General features: G+C 42.6%; 2 protein-coding genes across 2 annotated transcripts; both read left to right on the top strand.

Moving 5' to 3' along the window:
• Positions 1-4: 4 nt before the first annotated feature.
• Positions 5-6766, top strand: LOC149274163 (cysteine desulfurase-like). The gene is made up of 14 exons (XM_089505761.1): positions 5-43; positions 432-621; positions 1317-1390; positions 1851-1967; positions 2660-2743; positions 3490-3642; positions 3730-3823; positions 4366-4500; positions 5131-5288; positions 5455-5560; positions 5692-5773; positions 5943-6026; positions 6404-6493; positions 6703-6766. The coding sequence occupies exons 1-14, from the start codon at positions 5-7 to the stop codon at positions 6764-6766; spliced, it is 1470 nt and encodes a 489-aa protein (XP_089361887.1).
• Positions 6767-15845: 9079 nt separating this feature from the next.
• On the top strand, positions 15846-18455 carry LOC149274162 (RNA-binding protein 12-like). Its single transcript, XM_089505769.1, has one exon. It carries the CDS (start codon positions 15846-15848, stop codon positions 18453-18455), a length of 2610 nt encoding a protein of 869 aa, XP_089361895.1.
• The last annotated feature ends 2968 nt before the right edge of the window (positions 18456-21423 follow it).

Raw genomic sequence — 21423 nt, 5'->3', positions numbered from 1 at the left:
CCCAATGCCTGAACCGGATCTTACCTCCGAATCTACGGAGAGGGTCAGTAAGAAAAGGGGGGCGCAGCTGAGAGATATCAGTTATACGTTTACGGTGGGCTACCACCTATACGGTATAGCTAGATCAGTATATGTCAATTTCGCCCTGATTTAGCATTAACAAAATAAATCTTACATCATAATTAGTAACAGGTATTATTATTATTATTTTAGGGTCCTGAGGATGCCATTTCTCCATAGAAACATACTTGAGGTTTATTATATGTTTTTAAGGTAAGAAACACCATTTTAGCACAAGGGCTGTTAACGTTTTTTACCACGATGTCATCTCACAAGTCCCCACGCGGGCAATTAAAATGCTCGGAGCGATCTATTCTCCGTCCAGCCCAGGCTTCCCAGGTATATTCTCCCCCTGTCGCTGCTCTTCAAAGCCCCTTACCCCATTCCGAGCCGCCGGTTACCGCTCTACTCACCTCTGCGGCTTCTCAGTGCCTCTCACCTTCCAGTCCAGGCCGCAGCGCGATGATGACGTACTTTCCCTCGCGTTCCCGGAAGTGGTTTTTGACCTCTCCCACTCCGCACTTGGCAGCACCGCCCCCGTTCCACTTACACAACTTTGTCGTGAGGACGCTAACGGGCTGTCATGCTGTGCAGGGCTGCGCTTCGTAGCCTTCTGGCGGCAGGGAGTTGTAGGAAAGGCAGTGGCGTCCGGGCCTGTTATGGGGAGCGGAAAGGTATCTAAGGGGGTCACTGCTCGGGGCAGGGGGGCAGTAATTTTACATTTATTGCTGTGGATGTATAGTAAAGAGACAGCTCATGCATAACACATGAGCCATGAGCAGACAGCATACATATAATAGACTGTGAGCTCCCAGGAGCAGCGCCCTCTACTCCTTCTGTGTGTTTTAATGTGTGTGAAAATTATCAATTATAAATTGTTAGATCATTTTACTGTTCCCTTTAACAACATGGGATACAAAATGCTAGCCCAGAAGGCCCGAATGGTCCTTACCTGCCATCCAATTGTTTCTGTACCCCTGTGTAGCAGCGCTATGGAATCTGATGGCGCTATATAACTCAACGTTACGCAATACAAGCATGTACAACGCATGCATCATTAACAAGTCACTGGCATCCCTGTGCATACAGTATAAAGGCTTGTGATCAGCTATAACTGTGGCAATATTTAGAGAAAATAACGTTTCAAAACGTGTAAAGAAGGATAAATGTTACAGGATTCTTCTGGGGATGAGGCAAGCATATTCCATGTGTTTTTTTTTTGTTTAATATTAATTTTTGTTTCATTTATTTTGCAGAGAGGCGTGAGAAGGAGCCGGAAGAATCAGAGCTTAGACCCTTGTATATGGACGTTCAGGCTACAACTTCACTGGTCCGTAGTATTAATTAACTTTTAATTCTCTGTTTAATTCCCAAAAGTTTTGCTTAACGTGCATGAAACATCTCACTGACCTAACAAAGTGTTACGGAGGATCAGCCCTGGTGAGCTTCCGCTGTATGGTTATTTCTGTGAGATGTATGGCAGGAAACAATCTCAAGAAAGATTTAATGTTACGAATAACCTGTTTAGTCAATAAGCCCCCTGTCTCTCTCATATAAAACCCTCTTCATTTTCACTGTTACAGAGAAGTGTTGGATTGGCTCAGTAACCACCGGGTTCTACTTTAGCTATGATTTTGGTCGCTTTGTTATATTATTTTCAGTCTAAAGTAAATGTATGTATCTTTGCTAAACCTATGAACCAAAACATAAAAACGACGGTAGATGTAACTTTTCTTCAATAGACAAAAGGAGGGCAGACTTTGCTTATCTGTTCCCACTGATCTCTTTAGGATCCCAGAGTCTTGGACCGCATGCTGCCTTACTTGGTGAACTATTATGGAAATCCTCATTCGAGGACCCATGCGTATGGCTGGGAGAGCGAAAAGGCAGTAGAGAAAGCTCGCCAGGTAATAAGCTGTGCGTAATAAAGTTTGCTAGGACCCTGACTGCAGTTAGTGGCGCATTCACTAACCTGGATGATTGCCGAAGAGTAGATGCTTTATGAAGGGCCAACCCAGTCCTTCCTAACTGCGAATCTGAATAGGGGCTACAATGATATCATAGAGCTTGGATGCCTGTGAAAGCCCCTGGGGAAAGTGAATATATAACTTAGATTATAATACCCTTTCACGACACTGCTTTTTACCCGTAGTATTCCTAGTCTATTTGCAGATAACATTTTACTCAATTAAATAAAAAATGAAATAAAAAACAGGCAGTCCTGCCACAAGAGATAATATTATTGACGTTACAAAAGTATTTGTGTCCAACATCTACTTTCATTCAGCGCCACGGCTATTAATTTATAATTCCCACACAATTCCACTTCCTTCCTAGTTATTATTTTTATGTAAAGACTGTCCTTTGGAGGTATCGGGAAACAGTGGGTGCTACGTCCAAGCTCAGCAATCAGACAAAACAAAGCAGTAGATCTCACACAAGAATCTATCACATGAATGATTTCTGGATCCAGCTGCCATCCTTTGGTGCAGTTGCCAGAGAGGGATCAGTAGGATTCAGGTTTCAGTGCTTAGTATGTTAGTATGTAGCGTCACGTTTGTATGTAGTGATTTAAAACAAGCTGCTTATCCCTTTACAGCAAGTTGCCTCCCTGATCGGAGCTGATCCCAGAGAAATCATTTTTACAAGTGGTGCAACCGAATCCAACAATATTGCTTTAAAGGTAATGTTCTGCTTCATGTACGAACCATTCCCCACACGGCGAGATCATGGCACACGTATGATTGCAGCACGGTAGGTAGCCCAGGGCTTGAGTTCAGGATTCTGATCCCAGAAGCTGCTTTGAGATAAATGATATTGCGTCAAAAATACTCCCAAAGAGCCCTATTTTGCAACATTGTGCTGCCCCTGAAGTCGGTTACTTTTTAAACCAAATTCAGACATTTTACCCTAACTATGGTACGTTAATTTGTATCAAATGTGCAGTTTTACAGGAATACATTTCCTATGCAGGGTCCTGTTTACCATCAGCATTATTTTAATGTTTTACATTATCCAGGCTATTTAAGACAGCCTAAACCTAAGAACCAAAACACGATTTCTCTTCTTTTATATCTTTTTTTTTTAAAAAGTTTTAATAGGGAAAAACTCCAAACCTATAAACATGAGTTGCGAGCACAATATTTCCTAGAGAGTTAGGTTTTAATTTCAAACCCCAGCAATGTAGTTGGGAGGAACACAATGTGTACAGGGGCGGTCAGGAAAGCAGAAAGTACCGGTGAGTTAAGAAGACTATTGCAGGAGGGTGCAAGGGATTTGGAAAATGTGCTCTGGAGGGAGAGAAGTGATGGAGGGGATACCGATGTCGGGACGAGGGGGGATACCAATGTCTGGATAAGAGGTTGGAAACGCAGGAGGTGTCAGTGCTTCACTGCTCACTTTGCGATTTTTTTTTATTGTGGTATAAAGGGTGTTGCCAGATTCTACAAATCCCGTAAGAAGCACATCATCACTACACAGATAGAGCACAAATGTGTTCTGGATTCATGCCGGTCCCTAGAGGGAGAAGGATTCCAAGTCACTTACCTTCCTGTCAAGAAAAATGGACTGGTGGACTTAAAGGTGAGTCCCGCGGCCTCCCCACCATGTGTTTGTTTTGCATGCTGTCCGCAGTGTATTGTCTGCTCATGTACTGTTCTTGTGTTTTAGGTTTTGGAAGATGCTATCCGACCTGACACAAGCATGGTGTCGGTAATGGCTGTGAACAATGAGATAGGTGTGAGGCAGCACGTACACGAAATAGGTAATTACGTTACATCTCTTTCCATTTGTGTAACGTAATCTTTGAAGTGTGCATCCTTCACGACACTCCACGCCATCGGGATTTTCAGATTAGACTATTATGTATCGTAGAGCAGTGATCTCCGGCTGCGGGTGACTGCCTTACAAACAAGGCAGTCCCAGGTGAACCGGTAGCGACTTGGCTGAGCGCAGGATTGCTGGGGTCAGATACACCAGAACTAATTGACTCACAAAACATTTGGTTGAGTATCCATTATCCAAAATGATCAGAATCCCCCCCCCCCCCCAGATAAGTGATACTCATGATTGAGGGGAGACCGAAAGAAGTGTCTGACCTCTCCTGTAGTCACTATATTCTTTTCCTGCCTCCTTTTAGGCATCTCCCTGATGTCTGGTCTGTTGTTCAGACGTCTCCCCTGGGTCTCTGATTGCTTCCGGTTTGTTGTTCAGGCTTCTCTTTGGGTCCCTGAACAACCGACCTTCAGGGAGATTCGTTTAGAAGACAATGGTCCAGAATCTCATATTTCCCTCTTATCGCTGTAGGGCAGATATGCAGCTCACGGAAGATCTTTTTTCACACCGATGCTGCACAGGCTGTGGGCAAAATCCCAGTGAACGTGAATGAAATGAAGATTGATCTGATGAGTATCAGTGGGCATAAAGTCTATGGCCCAAAAGGTATGTAGGAGGTGTACGTAATAACGATAGACAGTGCTGAGTCCTTGGCACAAGACTGAAAGGCTTCATTAACAAAACATATGCTGTACCTATGATGTGACTGCCATCAACTCTGGTATTCACTAAAATGCACTCTATCCCAACTCGGAAACAGATATCACTAGGGTCCCCTTGCATTTGTAAATTGTGTGTGTGTATATATGTATGTATGTGTGTGTGTATATATATATATATATATATATATATATCACATGATAGTATTGCGATTAATATTACATTTCATTTATAGGCCACCAATGGATTCCACGGTGTAGAGTGATGAGAGTTTCTGGGGTGCGAGGGGCTGCATTTTGCCAAGCATTCTGAACTGAGTGCTATTATTCACCTGACTTCCATTGGGTTTTAGGCACTGAATCACTCATCTTCCCTTTTATGCTAAAAGATTTCAATTTAGGAGAACCTGCCAGCTACAAGTATAGTTTCTGGGAGATATAATATAGGTTTTCTGTATCTGCTGTTTATTACTTTCTGTCATGTACACAGCTATGTTATGCTAGAAGCTTCATTCAGCAGCTTTCTGTGCAATGACTATAGTCGTTGCTCATCATTATCATCTCTTCACCTGTATAGGCGTCGGAGCGATTTATGTCCGCCGGCGGCCCAGGGTGAGACTGGAAGCCCTGCTCAGCGGAGGAGGACAAGAAAGGGGCCTGAGATCTGGGACTGTGCCGACCCCGCTCGCTGTTGGCTTTGGTGCCGCTTGTGAAGTGGCTCAGGAGGAGCTGGAGGTAAATATTATATTCTATATTACGCCTCCGTTCAGAGAATCAGCACAAATGTGACTTAAGCCAAAGTGCTTTGTTTCACAAACTGTGTTGTCCGAAGTGCTACGTTTTTACAAAGCGCTCTGTTGGTGTCGCCGGAGACTCATGTGGCTTCCTTCTTTTTTTCTAGTATGATCACAGGAGGATTAGCTACCTTGCTGAAAGACTAACCAAGAATCTAATGAGCCAAGTGCCTGATGTTGTTTTAAATGGAGACCCAGAGCACCGTTATCCAGGTATCTATTAAACTTCACCAAAGGGGCAAAATGACAACAATTAGATGTGCTGAATTGTTCATATTTGATGTGCTGTACTCAATTAGCTCAATTTAGCTATACATTAAATGTCTTTTTTCCTTTTCCCACAGGCTGCATAAATCTTTCTTTTGCATACGTAGAAGGGGAGAGTCTGTTGATGGCTTTGAAAGATGTGGCGCTTTCCTCCGGAAGGTAAACTGTTGGCGCTATATAAATAAAGGATGATAATAATAATAATACAATAGTTGTAACTGTTTCTCCTTGAACTTTAGGGAATTGTATAAGATTTAGGTTTGAAGCCTAACCAACTTTGGGCTATGACTATACGAAACTTAACACGGTGTCGGTGTTTGCCTTCTAGCGCTTGTACATCTGCCTCGCTGGAACCTTCCTACGTATTGAGAGCTATTGGAGCTGACGAGGATTTGGCTCATTCCTCTATCAGGTTTGTGTTATCTTGGTTTTCGGTAGCTTTGAACCGCTTGCATTGAACGACCAGACAGGACTCTAAATGCAGTGACCGTACGGTAAACTAACCCCTGAGATCGAAGATGACTTCATAACTCAGGATCTGCAGACTTCCTTTCACGAGACTTAAAGCGTGTGCTGCGGCAATCGTAATGCCCGTTAATTCCCAGGCCGTATAACCGTTTCCATCCGGGTTTATTAAACCAGGAGCGCACAGGGCCATGTGTCGCCATCATAGAAACACGCATTGCGTTGCATGTACGGTATAGGAAAAAAAGAACGGTAACCGGACGCCTGCTCCCATTATTCCCCGTGGTTTTGCCTGGGTCAGATATCTTTCACGTACTTTTGCAGGTTCGGCATTGGACGTTTCACTACAGAAGAGGAAATTGATTATACTGTCAATAAATGCATCCATGAGGTGAAGAGGCTTCGAGAGATGAGGTACGGTAACTATGTTTGTCTATAGTTCTTCAGATGCCCCGCCAGACACCTATAGCTGGTATTTTAATTAGTATTACTTATGAATATGTTTATGGGCTACGGCATAATCCCAGACTTCAGACCTGTGACTAAAAGCAGCCCTTCTTGTGTTTAGAGTGAGGGATCTCTGGCAATGCAAGCTTTGCTGATAACGTTTGTTTTCTTCACAGCCCGCTCTGGGAAATGGTTCAGGACGGCATTGACTTGAAAGACATTAAATGGACCCAGCACTGATCAACAAGCACTACAAATCAGGACTGGCTGCGCGTGCACGAACCGTCTACAGCTCGGTCCCTTGGCGCCTGTTACATAATATTACCAGAACTGTCATGCCTTCTCTTAGCTGGAGGGTTTGGGATTTCCGTGTTACTCTTGCTTCGCCCTCATAGTCTGATATATTACTTGGCGTTCAGTAGGTGTTTTAACTGGAAAATATTGCGTGTTTCTTTCACCCTGTGCTCCGGAATAAGCTCAGGCACGGCGTTTGGCTGGTGGATGTACCGTTCTCTTGGTGATGAACTAAGACTCTCGGTATTCTCAGCCTTCCATTTGATAAGAATGACCTGAAATGAATGTTAGATAAAAAGAGAGCCGTGGGTGAACTTTTCCTTTAGTTTTCTGAAACTGGGCATAAGAAATGTAAATAGACTTTTGGCCTATTGGATGCAAAGCAGATAGAAGAAGAATTAAAACATAATTTTTACTTGTCTTATGGATCCCCTCTGTTTGTTGAGAGAAATGGAAACACTTGCTGTGAATTCTATTTCTTACAACTGTGTCCCGGCTTCCCGATGTTGTACCAGGATGATAGATTTAGCATGGAGTCCGGGTAAAACCGGTAGTCGGGTAAACTATTCTCACCGGTCTCGATGACCCCCCTTCCGCAGATGTGTAAAGTGGGGAAGGTGGAGGTTAGTGGTGTGCGGTGAGTGTCCAGTATATAAAGGTTGAGGAGTTGGGTAGAATTCCAGGCAGCGCAGGACGTATCTTTATGCAGCATTGTTGTTCTATTTAACATTGATTATTTAATTTGTATATTAATCGGTCACCGAGGAAAAACTTGCATTCTGTGGTACGTGTACGTCCGACGGGACCATGAGGTCATTTTAGTGTCTATTTGATTTCAGAACTAAGTGATGTTTTTGAAAGGTATCATTCTGGGTACATTTTGAAGAATCTGTTACCATTGGCACTAGATTGTGAAGAGGCTGAGAAATGCTTTGTATGTGTGTGTGTGTGTGTATATATATATATATATATATATATATATATATATATATGGTATATATATATTTTGGTAGTTGCTGCGGTGATGAGCGAGAACTGGTATTGGATGCCATACCTGTTTTTATTTAGGGTGCATTTTCTGGTTATGGTTTTCTGGTTTTTAATAAACTCTAGATGTTGGTAAGAAGGCGATGCTGCATCCGAAGACCGTATTGAGGATGACATCTGTCATTTTTGCTGTTGAAGTTATATGAGCTCCAGTGATAAGCAGAGTACAGATCCTTAGGCTACAGAAACACTGCTCGCTTCCTTCAGGCGTCCATGCTTGGTTTTCTGCACAGGTTGGCTCGACGTTGCATCTACATGCATAGGCATTCAAAGAGCATATTCACATACTTCCCCTAGCAGCGACTTTCACATAAGGGGCTCCGGTGCCTACGAGAGCTTCTCGTGGAACCTCTCTGCTAGCCATGAGGAGGCTGGTGGGGGTCCTTCAGTCTTTCCAAATCGGAAACAGACATATAAAAAAACCCATATCTGAAAACCGGGATAATTGTAAAGTGTCTGAACGTTTGCTACCAACGCGGCGTAGGAATGATGGCAGGCGCGCTCTCAATCAAAAAGTCGTGTTCCTATAACGAATTCTATGTCTTCTAAAGCATCTGTGGCTGGAATGAAAACTCACATTGCGTATTGCATTCTCTAAACGCACAAGGACACACAGTTTGTGTGCTCCAACTTTTTGTGTAATATGTTAATGTGGGTGTGTGTTTTTCTTAGAGCAAATTAACAAGGATTTTTTGTTCTGTTGGAATCCATGGCTTGGAATAACTCTTGTAAACCATTGACAGTGCTTAGCTTACGTTTGCAGTCTCTCTCTCTCTCTCTCTCTCTCTCTTTCTCTGTACCTGGGCAGGTAGGATCCAGCAAACCGTATGTACTTCTTCTAATTCGCACCTTTTCTTTCATGTTTGCCTTATTTTTGCTCAGGAAAACAAAAAGTTACATTAATATTACACCTGATAATGATAATCAATAAAACAAATGTATCCGACTGGTTTTATTGCGTTTTAAATTGTAATGAGCCCTTCCTGCTGTTAGAGCTGTATGTAGGGGATGCTGATGGTGAGAAGATATGGTAGCCGTGATGGTACGGTGTATGTGTGTCCCTTTGTGACATTCTCTGCGAGGGTGAGATTATTCCTACGGGAGGTGATGTTGCTGCCATGGACTTGTTGGAATAGGCTCATTATCTCATTAGGCCATATCTGATGGGCAGTAGGGTTAGAGTAAGCTTTATTACTATAGAAATTGGAGATAGAAATCAAGGTTGAAGATACACAAGTATCTTAAGAGTTGTGAGTAGAGTAACTTCTTAATTCATCTCACACCGGAAACCAACACTTAGCGCAAAGCGCCCAGCCATTTCTGGGCGACCGCCACTTTTTCTTCTTGGGTTTACCCTTGGAAGGAGTTAATGTCCATCACTGAAAAGGATCTAGCCACTTCTCGTTAATGCCCAGGTCTCCCTTCACCAGCCATTCATCACAAACGGAACAATACCAGCTAATGTCCAGAACACATCCAGGGTCATCCGATTAATTCAGGGATCCCAAGGAGCCAAGAACAACCACCCCGGTGTTGGTGTTCCTGGCCAGACACAAGTCCTACCCTACATTAACCAGCTCTCCCCAGCAGGGACTGAGCTCACGCGTGCCATTTGCTTTGGTTTATGGGTAGGCCAGCTGGCCACCATACAATATGCGCCAAGTCGTATTGGCCCGGTGTGCTCTTCACGAGCCAAGCCATAGGCACCAGAAATGGGAGTGTTGGCAGTCATAAGGGCCCAGAACCGGATTTAAGCCGGCTTGGCTTGTACTTCGGTCTTTGTGAGCTGGAGATGAGGCATGTCCTGGGCTCCGGTCCGTGTTGCCTCACCCAGCCATAAAGATAGCGGTCAGGTCTTGCACTCCCTCTGAAATGTTTGTCAGGCCGGCGCAGAGGCCAGGAGTAGCGGTCACTTCATTACAATGTTGTGATGTCCAAAGGCACCAATCTCTACTTTATAATATGAAGCCCCCCCACAGTGTTTGGAACTCCGAGTGGGAACAGCGGTCCCTTCACGACGGTCAAACAGGGGGCACTTAAAAGCAAAGACCTCCATGCTGTTTCACTGCTTGCTAGGCGGAGGTTCTCCCCAATTGCCCATAGACCTCAAGTCCCGAAAAAAGTGTGACATTTTACGAGTGAGAGTGGTAGTGCTGTGTATGTGACATGCAGTGGGAGAATATTTACTTCATAATGTTTAATTTATTTAGTATTTACACGTTTCTATACACTTTATTGTGACTTAGGGACTGCGACACACTTATGCCCAACAAACACTGAGCTCCTGGAGAAAAAGGATTCGGGTCACAAGCCGGCAAAGCTGGAAAAAACACAAACCAAAATCCACTGACCCACGCGAAACAAACAGCATTTTCCACGCTCCGTCAGCGCGCGTTCCCGCGGGTTTGGAGGCGGGAATCACGGACTCCGCCCCCCTGTTGTCCCGGGCGCGCGCCCTACTCAGCAGAGCATCCGTCGCCCGCCTCTTATCCTGTGAAGTCACACACTGAAGCGGCCGCCATTTTGCGCGGCTGCTGGAGAAACCGGGGCAGAGAGCCAAAAAAATATTTACCGTCGCCAAACAGCGGAGAAGAAAGACACGATTCTCTTTCTTCAATTCTTTGCTGTCTTTCTTTGTTTTCTTTCAGTGTAAACAGATACCAGCGGTAAGAGAACCCCCCGAGGCCCGGTGTTTACGGGAGGGGACATACGTGCGTGTGAGGGAGGATGGGAGTAATATCGGGGAGGGGGACCTCAGGGCCTACTCTGCACCGAGAGGTTGTTTTAGAAGCTTCTAGACATGTAGACGAGGATACGCTGTCTGGCTCTATATCCCCGTGTTTAGCTGTGCCTGCGTTTCGTACGCGTTAACTTATCACATGTAGCTCGGGCTTTGTGTATGGCCCCTCCCCTTTATATACATATTGGAGCGCTAGACGAGGCCCATGCTATTCATGATCATTGCACGTCGATCGGTTCATGGCCTGTAACTGCTGAGGGCACCCCGCACCGCCTCTACTCAGCGTCTAGTATTTACTATTATTATAAATGGCGCCACCATGGTCCGCAGCGCCGCATTATACCCCTAAAGATCTCAGGAGGGCCCTGCACCTTGCATAGTTCACATGGTGATATCATCTGGAATATAAGTTAAATTGTGTAACAGTGTATATTACATGTTCAGATCTAGGGTGTCCAGGTTATGGTTGGAGTCCAAGCTCTTGGGCTTTGGCCTTTCATAGTGAGTGGGATGAAATGTCTCGTGTATGTCATGGAGTTTTGCTAGGAGCCGCTGGCCAGCTCTTCTGGAGACAATAGTTATAAAATGACATTAAATAAGAATATTCTTGGCTTGTGGAGAGCATGTGTGGGTTAATTGGATACATTGTAACCAACTATTCATTTGCTGAGAGGCTACCTTTTGAGAATCGGAAGCGCGCTTTTGTATGTCTTTGAATCATATTGTAACTTTTTCTGTAGTGTGTGGCTTCTTACCTGGAATTGGGTCATTTTTATATATATATATATATATATATATATATGTGTGTGTGATCATTGTTGACCTTATTTGCGCTGCGTAAACTGTTGGCGCTATATAAATAAAAGATAATAATAATAATAATAATAATGTGCCTACCCAGAATCCCTTGCGGCAGATACAATGTCTCCGCAGATACTTTGGGGTTTTATGGAATTCAGTGAGCGTCCCGGCCCTCGACCTCCGTCATGTAAGACGAAGTCAGTGATCTAAAGCAGGCGACTCTCCTTCCGATTTATTTTTTAGTGAATAAACCCTTTTTGGGATGAGAAAAGAATCACTGGGAGGTACTTATGCAAACAGGAGATTAAGTAAGCGAGGGGGGTGTTTGAGGTAACTGAAGGGCCCCAAAATCCTTTACTAAAATCAATTCATTAGGAGAAGAGATACTCTGAAGTATTCATCAGAGAACAGATTTCCTTTTGTTTACTTCGTACATCTGGGTTCACCAAAATCTCACCTTTGACTGACAGATCGTATTGTATACATTTACATATTGTGCAGCAATTCGTAGCTTGACCAAGAAAGACTATTTTGTCACAATTTACACGTTTGGCGATATCCGTGTATGGTTTATTTTACTGCAATTCAGCTGCTGTTATAACGTGGTGTAATATGTCCGTGCTTTGGATCGTGCCAAGCCGTATGATTTATATATCGGAGTTGTTCACCTCGGGATATGATTTCTCTGTTCTTTATGCTTCTCTAAGAGTCAAAGTCCAAGCTGATGAACCTAGCGGACCGACGGCAAGATCCCGCCTGTAATGAGAGAGCCGTCGGAACAGAGAGAGTTCAAATGCATAGACACAAAGAAAATTTGGTGAAGATGATACCTTTATTGTAACAGATGTATAACCGAGTGTAAGCTTTCAACGCTATCTAGGGTACTTCTTCCTATATACCTTTTTATGCCTGAGGAAGAGACCTAAATAGTCTTGAAAGCTTCCAATCCATTATATGTCAGCCAATACGGGTATCCTCTTCGACAAAATGCATGGAATACATTTGAGTTTGTTGTGTTATTTTATCTGCTATTGGATCTGCGTCACAGAGGTATTCACTAAATAATGTGATTATTTGATCGGTAGCCAGCTTTTGGGAGCAGGTTTTCTGTCGAGAAAATTAATCCCAGAAATATCTCAGGCTGTATGTCTAAACAATTTTAATGTACATATTGGCATATATGTTGGCGTTCCGGATTGTTGGGAGGTAATGGATCCGTTGAATGAGAACACTTGTGTATTTGTATATTTTGTTTGCTTGGGATGGATAAGCTTTTCACCAATTAATCGTTATTATCCGAATAGAACTGGACATGCAATGTTTTCTTATGCTTTTGGTTGTGATGCTGTAAGTCATTTTTAAGATGACAGATGGTATGTAACAATGTTTCTTCTTCTATGTAAAGTGTTCATAATCTGACATCATACAAGAGCTTTTGTGCAGCTGATCAGATGGATTTAGGTGCTGAAATGTTATCGGATGTGCCGAGGCATGGAATGCACACTATATAGAAGATGTAGCAATGTGTAATCAAATGTCTACGGAACACAATTGTTACAGAAAGGGCCCTTTGGCTTCGTATATATGTTTATATATAATGTGCATATGGGTTCTGTAATGTATGTTTTCTGAAATTTGGCTGTGGAGGAAGAATTGTCCGTCTTATACTCCTTATTACTGAACAATAATGTGTTTGCTTTTGTAGAAACCGTTACAGCAAAATAGTTTTCTGCCACGTAATTGGGAATGCTCTGGTTCCTGGAATTTGTCTTTTGTATGCATCTGCCTTTATCACCTGGGTATATATCTATGTATGTATATGTATATATATCAGCTGTATGGAGTTTGAGGGTTTCCTTTCTGTGGATTGTGTGCTTTCTGGTTGACACAATACATCTGGTTCTGCAGGGCGTTATGGAAGTGCTTTTGTGTAGCGCTGTGCATATAAATCTTATAAAGTAATGCCTAAAATGAAACACCAGATGTGCGAATGCAGCGATGCTTTTAGTGGTTTTATATTTACAATATCGGCATCAAGAACATCTGGCTTTGCGATAACTTACCAAAGGCGAGCGCTTAGTTTGATTATTCTTAACATGTCTGGTAAAACATTTCCGGGGCGCTCACCATTACTTTCTGGTAGCTTTCTGTTTTTGGATTCTGCGATTCGTGCAGGTGCGTGTATGTACCGTATGTGACGTGTGTTTTTAACCATTTGCATCACATGGGAACTAATGAATTCTTATGTACTTAACGTATAATTTTCTGTTCTCTGCCCGAATCCCAGGTAACTTTATTCAAAAAGTTTATTAAAATAATAATCGGTTAGTTTGACTTTGACGGCCTCCTTTTTTTTTTTCTGGTATAGACAGCGTTTTCTTTCCATATATTTCTTGTGCTGCATGGTTTTGATTTTTTGCCTTAATTCATTTTTTTTGCAGTCTTTTTATTGGTTGCCTACAGGATTGGTTGTTCCCTTCTGCTTATTAAAGGATATACTGCAGGTAAGCTATTTCCGAGGGCACCTCTTTTCATTTTTGCCTTTTGTTAATCATCTTTACTATCTTCTGAATTTGTTGCCAATTAATGTGTTTGCCGGGCAGCATCCCTCCTACCCAATAAAGGGGAGGAAAAACAACTCCGGAATTATAACCCACCCATAGGTGGCGGAGAAAACTAGTCAAAAACTTTTTAGGAGCATCAATATCCATCTGTAGTGACCAATACAAGACAACACAACATTCTGCTGTCAGTAAAGTTATTGACGTGTGCGTCATATGGTTTATACGGGGAGTAGAGCCCATTTTAAATTTTGTTTCTTTCTTTCCTATGAAAAACAAGAATCTAGAATTGTGCTTGTCGTTGCTAAATTTTAGGTGTTTGCCAAGCCGGGCATTGGTTGTTCTCATTTTAATAATTGGTGTGCGTGAGGCGGGGCTTGGCAAACCTGTGTAGATTTTAAGAGCCAGATAGACTTATGCGGCAGCCAGCTTGATATTTGAGGAGCCATAAAGAAGTACATTGAGAGATCAATTTTGAGATGGCACAGAATTTAAGAGCCTATATTTTGGTGGAATGCAGCCTGAAAACCTGCCTAATTCTAATATTCTTTGTTTTTATTAGCTGGCTACTGTTTGTTGCTGCATGCCTGTGTCTTTGGTCTAGCAACGTGCTTCTGAGAGGACTTGGAAACTGGTAATTTGTTTTCCCTTTTTCATAACCTTTCACATATTGGACTTGTTGGGCGATCTTTAGTTAGCCGTTATATCGAGCCCTCGTTTGGACTCCTGCCACCTATCTGTGCAAACTTCTGGGTATTTGCTGCATGTGACTTATTTACATGGTTACCCAAAGTCATGCCAATATGGAATATTAGTTGCAAAACATGTATATCTGACTAGTCTTATGCGCCATTATTTGTATATTTGTCTTTTAATAGCTCCAGCACACATACTTGGCACATTTGTCAATCAGTGATTACAATAACATAGCCACAGATGTTGGCTTATTTGCCTGTTTTATACAAACTACTGAAAAGCTTTAGCCGGCAGCCACAGTGAGCGCTGTAAACATTTTGTTACCTTCGTCCATCCCATGGTCAGGGCCAACCAGTCCTTTTATTAAAATTCAGTATTCCTCTGCTTTGTTTTATCTTCGTGATTATAGGTCTAAAACTGAGAATCTGTTTCTTGGACATTTTATTTTTGTTTAAATAGTTCCCCGCCATCACATTTACTACACAAATCTGAGTGTAATCATTGGAGTAGGTTAGCCCGGGGGCTTCTGGTGTCTGTTAACGGCATGTGGACGTTCTTGTGACGTGTAGTATTCCTTTGGTTGGTTGATCAAGTTAGTCTTACTGATTTATGTGGATAACTAGAACTGGACAAGCTGGCTGCAAACCATAATTACACCCCAAGTAGAGCAGGTACTTTAAGGTTTTTTCTTTATGATAAAAGTAATTGTTGGCAAACTCACAACCCCTCATGTAGCGACACCGCCTTAATTGTTCTGCCGTAGCATGTTCACATTTCATTTCTGAACGACAAACAGGCTATTTTTGAAAGCAATTGTTTTTTAATGGATAACTCTTAAAAATGACAAACATCACCCAAGAAATGGTTTTTGGGCTATTTCTAACTAGAAAAATGATGATGCTACAGAGTTGTTTATGTTGAGATCATAATCTTTATGCTCTGATATTTCATTTACAAATCATATTTTTAAAATGTTGCTTTTAACTTGCATGTTACTAACTTTAACTTCTTGTGTACGTGTAACTTTTCAATGAGTATTTTGCAGCTACGTAGAGGGCCATGCTGACTAAATAATGTTTTAAGACAAACTTATGCTTAAGCTGCCGGTGATTTTTACAAACGTTTGAGTCTGATGTGGACGTTGCCTTTTTTCATCTGCAGGTGTGTTGTTCAGCGCAGCATGGCTGTGGTCATCCGCTTGCAAGGTCTGCCAATTGTGGCGGGGACCATGGACATTCGCCACTTCTTCTCTGGATTGACCATTCCTGATGGTGGCGTGCATATTGTAGGGGGTGAACAGGGTGAGGCTTTCATCGTTTTTGCCACTGATGAAGATGCCCGGCTTGGTATGATGCGCACAGGCGGCTCAATCAAAGGGTCAAAGGTTTCATTATTACTGAGCAGTAAAACCGAAATGCAAAATATGATTGAGCTTAGTCGTAGGCGGTTTGAAACTGCAAATGATGTACCGCCTGCAAACTCTAGCCGTCCTGTACAGCCTACTAATTCCGGGATGACCAGTAGCTCTGCGAGAGTAAATGTGCCGACGACAGTACCTAGTTTCAGTAGTCCTCCTACTAGCACGGTCTCTACTGTTACCTCTGTTCTCGAAAGCAATAAGAATGTGCCTACATTCTCAACAGCTAATATTGGAAATGCGCAATCAAACTTAGGTGCAGCCTTCTGTAACCCAACATATACTTCTGCGATGCCTAGCACAGCTACTCCTCTTCCTGCAGTACCACCACCACCTATTCCGCCGATGCCTACAATGCCAGCCTTGCCTCCCATGCCTTCCATTCCACCTATGCCTGTTCCTCCTCCTGTACCCGCCTTGCCTCCTGTCCCACCTGTTCCTCCTGTACCTCCAGTGCCACCCATGACCCCGCTTCCTCCGCTGTCTGGGTTGCCTTCCATGAATCCACCCGTGGGACCGCTGCCTTCTGGAATGAATGGATCTGGTTCCTCTATGAATAGTTCTATGAATCCAATGTTTCTTGGGCCTGTAAATGCAATGCAGTTAAATTCTCCAGGTGCGATGAAACCGCCTCATATTAATCACGATGATCCGTACGTATGCCTCCAGGGCTTGCCACTCCCTATCTCAGAAAATGACATCAAGGACTTTTTTCATGGGTTAAGAGTTGACGGTGTGATTATTTTGAAAGATCCTATGGGTCGTCCCACTGGTAATGCATTAGTGAAGCTTCTCACTCCGCATGACACATTTGAAGCTCTGAAAAGGAATAGAATGCATTTGGGACAGCGTTTTGTTGAAGTCGGTCCCGCATCTGAGAGACAGTGGGTTGTTTCTGGGGGTCACATTCTAAAACACAATATAGGTCATTCTGGACATCCTAGTCTGATGCAGCAATCTCTGTCTAGCTCCAAATCTCCCGGTGCCCAGCGGCGTTCCAGGTCCAGATCCCCACACGAACATGGCTTCTGTATTTATCTAAAAGGTTTACCCTACGAGGCAGAGAACAAACACGTTATAGATTTTTTCAAAAAGCTAGATATTGTTGAAGACAGCATCTATATAGCCTACGGCGCGAATGGCAAAGCAACCGGCGAAGGTTTTCTGGAGCTGAGGAATGAGGTCGACTATAAGGCTGCGCTGTCCCGCCACAAACAGTACATGGGAAGCCGTTTCATTCAAGTTCACGCCATAAGCAAAAAAGGCATGCTAGAAAAAATAGACTCCATTCGTAAAAAATTGCAGGGCTTCAAATACGTTGATCGTAAAGACGGCTCTATGGATGCGGACTCAGAGAAACGTGGGCCCCGGCTATGGGGGCATCTGTCAAATTTACCCTACAGTATCACAAGGAAAGACGTGCATCAGTTTTTCCTTTTGGAAGGGATTGTCGTTGAGGAGAACGGTATACAAATACTTGCAGACAACAATGGGCAGGGTCTAGGACAAGCCCTCGTTCAGTTTAGGAATGAAGAAGATGCTCATAATTCTGAGCGCCTTCATCGCAAAAAGCTGAACGGTAGGGATGCTTTTTTGCATTTAGTGAGCGCAGAGGAAAGGAAGGAAATTGAGAGCCACCCCCCGGTGCAAGGTAGAAAAGGGTATAAAATGCAGAGTTATTCAAACCCCCCATCTGCAGGGATCAGTTCTGGTGGAGAGGAGTTCTTCATGAGTAGCTTAAAAGATAATAAAAACGGTCCACATTTTAACTTTCCTGGTAACTATGCAGGACCTACCAATCCATTTGGCCCTCCTGGGCCACCCCCTGTAATGGGCAGCAACTTTGTAGACCAGAGACCCCCACCGCCTGCCACAACTAATGTAGCAAATTCTCCTTTGGATCCCCAAGGATTTGGCAGCGGTCCCAATTTCAGTGGGGCGGCCTCTGCTTTTGGAAACGGACCCCCGCCTTTTGGAAATGCGCAGTCTAATGCAAATATCCCCCCTAATTTTAATGCTGGCCCACCTACGTTAGGAGGTGGTCCAGGTGTCTTAAATGCCCCTCCTGGATTTGGGCCTGGAAACATGCAGCTTGGTGGCCCTCCCAGCTTTAGCACAGGCTCCGGAAAACCAGGGCCAACTGTAATTAGGATCCAAAACATGCCCTTTACGGTGTCGGTAGACGAGATCTTAGACTTCTTCTATGGCTATCAGTTAATCCCTGGCTCTGTGTGCCTTAAGTTTAGTGAAAAAGGCATGCCGACGGGAGAAGCCATGGTTGCGTTTGAATCCCGAGATGAGGCCATGGCGGCCGTAGTTGATTTAAATGACCGACCCATTGGCTCCAGAAAAGTCAAGCTCCTGTTAGGATAGCTCCTTCCATCCTGATCGTATAGTTAGGCCAGCTTTCAAAGAGACATCACATTAAGTTTACAGGAGCAGTCTCCTCTTTATTATAAATAGGTTTTCTAAAGGATGCGTAATATTAGCATTGGCTGTTTACCAGATATGTTTCTGCAGTGAATCAATGTCGTTTTATCAGTCAGTTGGTTAAAATCGATTAAAGCTCCCAAGCTGTTTTGACAGTGTTAACTTTCTTTGATTGCTGTACAATTTTATTTTTGATGCTAAGCTGGGAATAGATTTCGAAGCTTTGTAAGGCGCCTTGTACTTCACATCTGCAACCATGCTGTGTGCCGATCTATGGTTTTCTCCACTTTAATTTCCTCTCTCAGTCCGTGTAGGTGATGTTTTAAGTGTTCACTAAAATAACGCGTCCTAAATCTGGATTGTACGAATACTCGTGTCTGTGATTTCTTTCTTTTGAAATATTTAAATTGTTATAATTGTGTGTGGAGTCAGAAGTTTGCTGCCTGCATACCTTGCAAATTCCCATTATGAAGATGATTATTTAAAAGGCACCGCTTGATTGTCACCTTTCCTTTTTTTTTTTTTTTCTTGCGTCAATGTGCTTATCAGAAGCTTGCATATTAAATTCTCAACAGATCCATTGATGTTTAGCGGACATTCCAGTTTATAACAGTTTGCTGTATATCGCAGGTTACTTAGATAAATGTTTCCTGGGGAATTCTAAATTCTGAGCTTGCTTTGAACCTTTTCTAATCTTCTGATGTTGCCGATTGTTTCCTGTATCAGGGCTTCAATTTTTCCCCCAAGAAGAATGAATTCTATAAAGGCAACTAACTATACTTGCCCTGAAGCCTTTTACCGAGACCATGTTGGATGCTAAAGGAAAAAGCTGTAGGGCAAAGCTTTTTTGTTTTTTAATTATATATTTTTCTGTTTTGTTTTTTTTTGTTTGTTTGTTTTGTTTTTTCCCCCAAGCCTTTGACTGACGTCCCCCAGAAAGATAGTGAAACTTTACTAGTTGTGCCTTTTAAAGTAGCGTAAAATAAACACTAAGCCGAATTGTGTGCAAGTAGCAAAGCATTTCATCACGTGTTGTATATCCAGAGGATTTCGATTTTCTTTTTGAAAGTGAAAGATTGTACGATGCTGAATCAAGAGTTGGTTTGCTTCGCAGATCTGTTTTTGTAACTCATGCCTGATGTTTTGATGGGATGCTGCAAGGTTTTGAAACATTTTGTCGACTGTACATATTGTTACATTTATTATGCTTTTGTTAATAAACAGAACTTCTGTTGAGACGTACACATCGATCATCAACCTGTCCTTTCTTTTTTTTTGTGTGTGTTTACCGGGCGTTTTGGTGCTGGGCGAAATGAGCACCCGTCAGGCGGACATTGTATTTCTACGTGGAATTTTCTGTGTTAAAATGATTAAATCCTAATACTGCGCTATATTTACGTCACAAAAGGATGCGTGTTCTGCTATGTTGGATGGATTATAAAAAAAATTTTCTTTGATCAATCGAGCAAAAAAATTGATTTTGTTTCTGTATTTGCTTTAATTTGGATTTGGAATTATTATTATTATTATTAGCTGCTCCAGCAGTTGAATTATGAAAGAGGGACACCCTTCCTGGTTTTCAGTTGCTGCTGGTTTAATATGCCTTTTCCCTACATATGAAAAACGATTTAGCTTTGTATGAAACGCACCAGGTTCCAGGATTTTGTGGAAATATTGCATTGTGATAAATCTCTTGTGTAGAAACCTCTCCCAGCTTGGATGCTAGAGAGAAACTAGAGTTCATGAACGAACCCCCTGCCAGGAAAACATCCGAAACAAGTTTTTTTTCCAGCTGTCGTGTGTGTGTGTGTGTGTGTGTGATGACAAAATATCACAAAACTACACATTTATTACATGCTCAGCTCTGCGTTGGTGTACTAGCATTTTGAAACTGCAAGTAAAGCGTTTGATTGTGTGAGAATGCCTTTTACAGAATGGGATTTAAACCCCGCCATACCAACCGTGTTGAGTGGTATCTTCTGTGTCAAGTCCTTCGGGCCATGGTTTGTTCCCCTTTTTTGGTAGCTTTCTCCCAATAAATTCTGAGCTTCTGTTTTGGTTTTACACGAACATCTGCTAATGGGAGCGATTCAGGTAATTGGTCTCATTACTAAGCTAGCAGTGATGCAGAGGCCGATCTCTCGCTGTTGATGTGCCCTGCTTCATGATTGTGACATTTTATGAAATTGTTTTTTTAGTTCGGTGTGAAGCCTACGATTTTATACTCGTACAACCTGCAAACAAAACTTTAGGACCATTAATGCAGCTGGAACTGTGGACACGAGGCATGTTTGAGTCCCGCTCGGGCTGCTTGTAGGGTTCAGACTTATCCTTCACTGCGGCGTTATAGGGAATGAAGGAAAACGGATCTAGGAAATGTTCTAGTTTATGATTGCGTTAGGAGTGACGTTAAAGTCAGAAAACCATTAAGAGCACTAATATGTATTTAATTATGGGTTTTATCTCGGATGAGGCTCACTCACCTGTCACTATCACAGCTTTCAGCATTAAAATGTCTTACGTGTGCTTTCTTTCTCTCTGTGTAATTATGTATGTATTTTGGTTAACATGGGACCTTATTATTCCATGGTAGCTGAAATCTGTAGCAATAAAGTGACCCTAGATACTAAATCGATTAGTTTCTTGTTGTAAATTTTCTCTATTCACTCCGTCCAAGTCTGCCAGAAACGGGCAGCTTTCAAAATTGGTAAAAGGGGTCAATAGGTGGGAAAAATAAGAGGATCTTAAGATGGCTTTGACTATTGTGTGAACACAAGGTGAGTTTTCAAAACATGTTCACGGAATCCGACAAACTGTCCAAATTCAGGGAAAGTGACAGATCAACTTTCACAGAACCCGTTAAATATTTACATTTAAAACTTAATCGCTGAAGTAGTTATATCAAAAGCCA

The sequence above is a fragment of the Sceloporus occidentalis genome, unplaced genomic scaffold (genome assembly GCF_023333645.1).
Source record: "Sceloporus occidentalis isolate IW3139 unplaced genomic scaffold, rSceOcc1.0.p SCAF_345, whole genome shotgun sequence".
In the NCBI taxonomy this organism is placed as follows: domain Eukaryota; kingdom Metazoa; phylum Chordata; class Lepidosauria; order Squamata; family Phrynosomatidae; genus Sceloporus; species Sceloporus occidentalis.
Note: the sequence above shows the minus strand (reverse complement) of the source record. Positions and strands in the feature narration are given on the sequence as shown.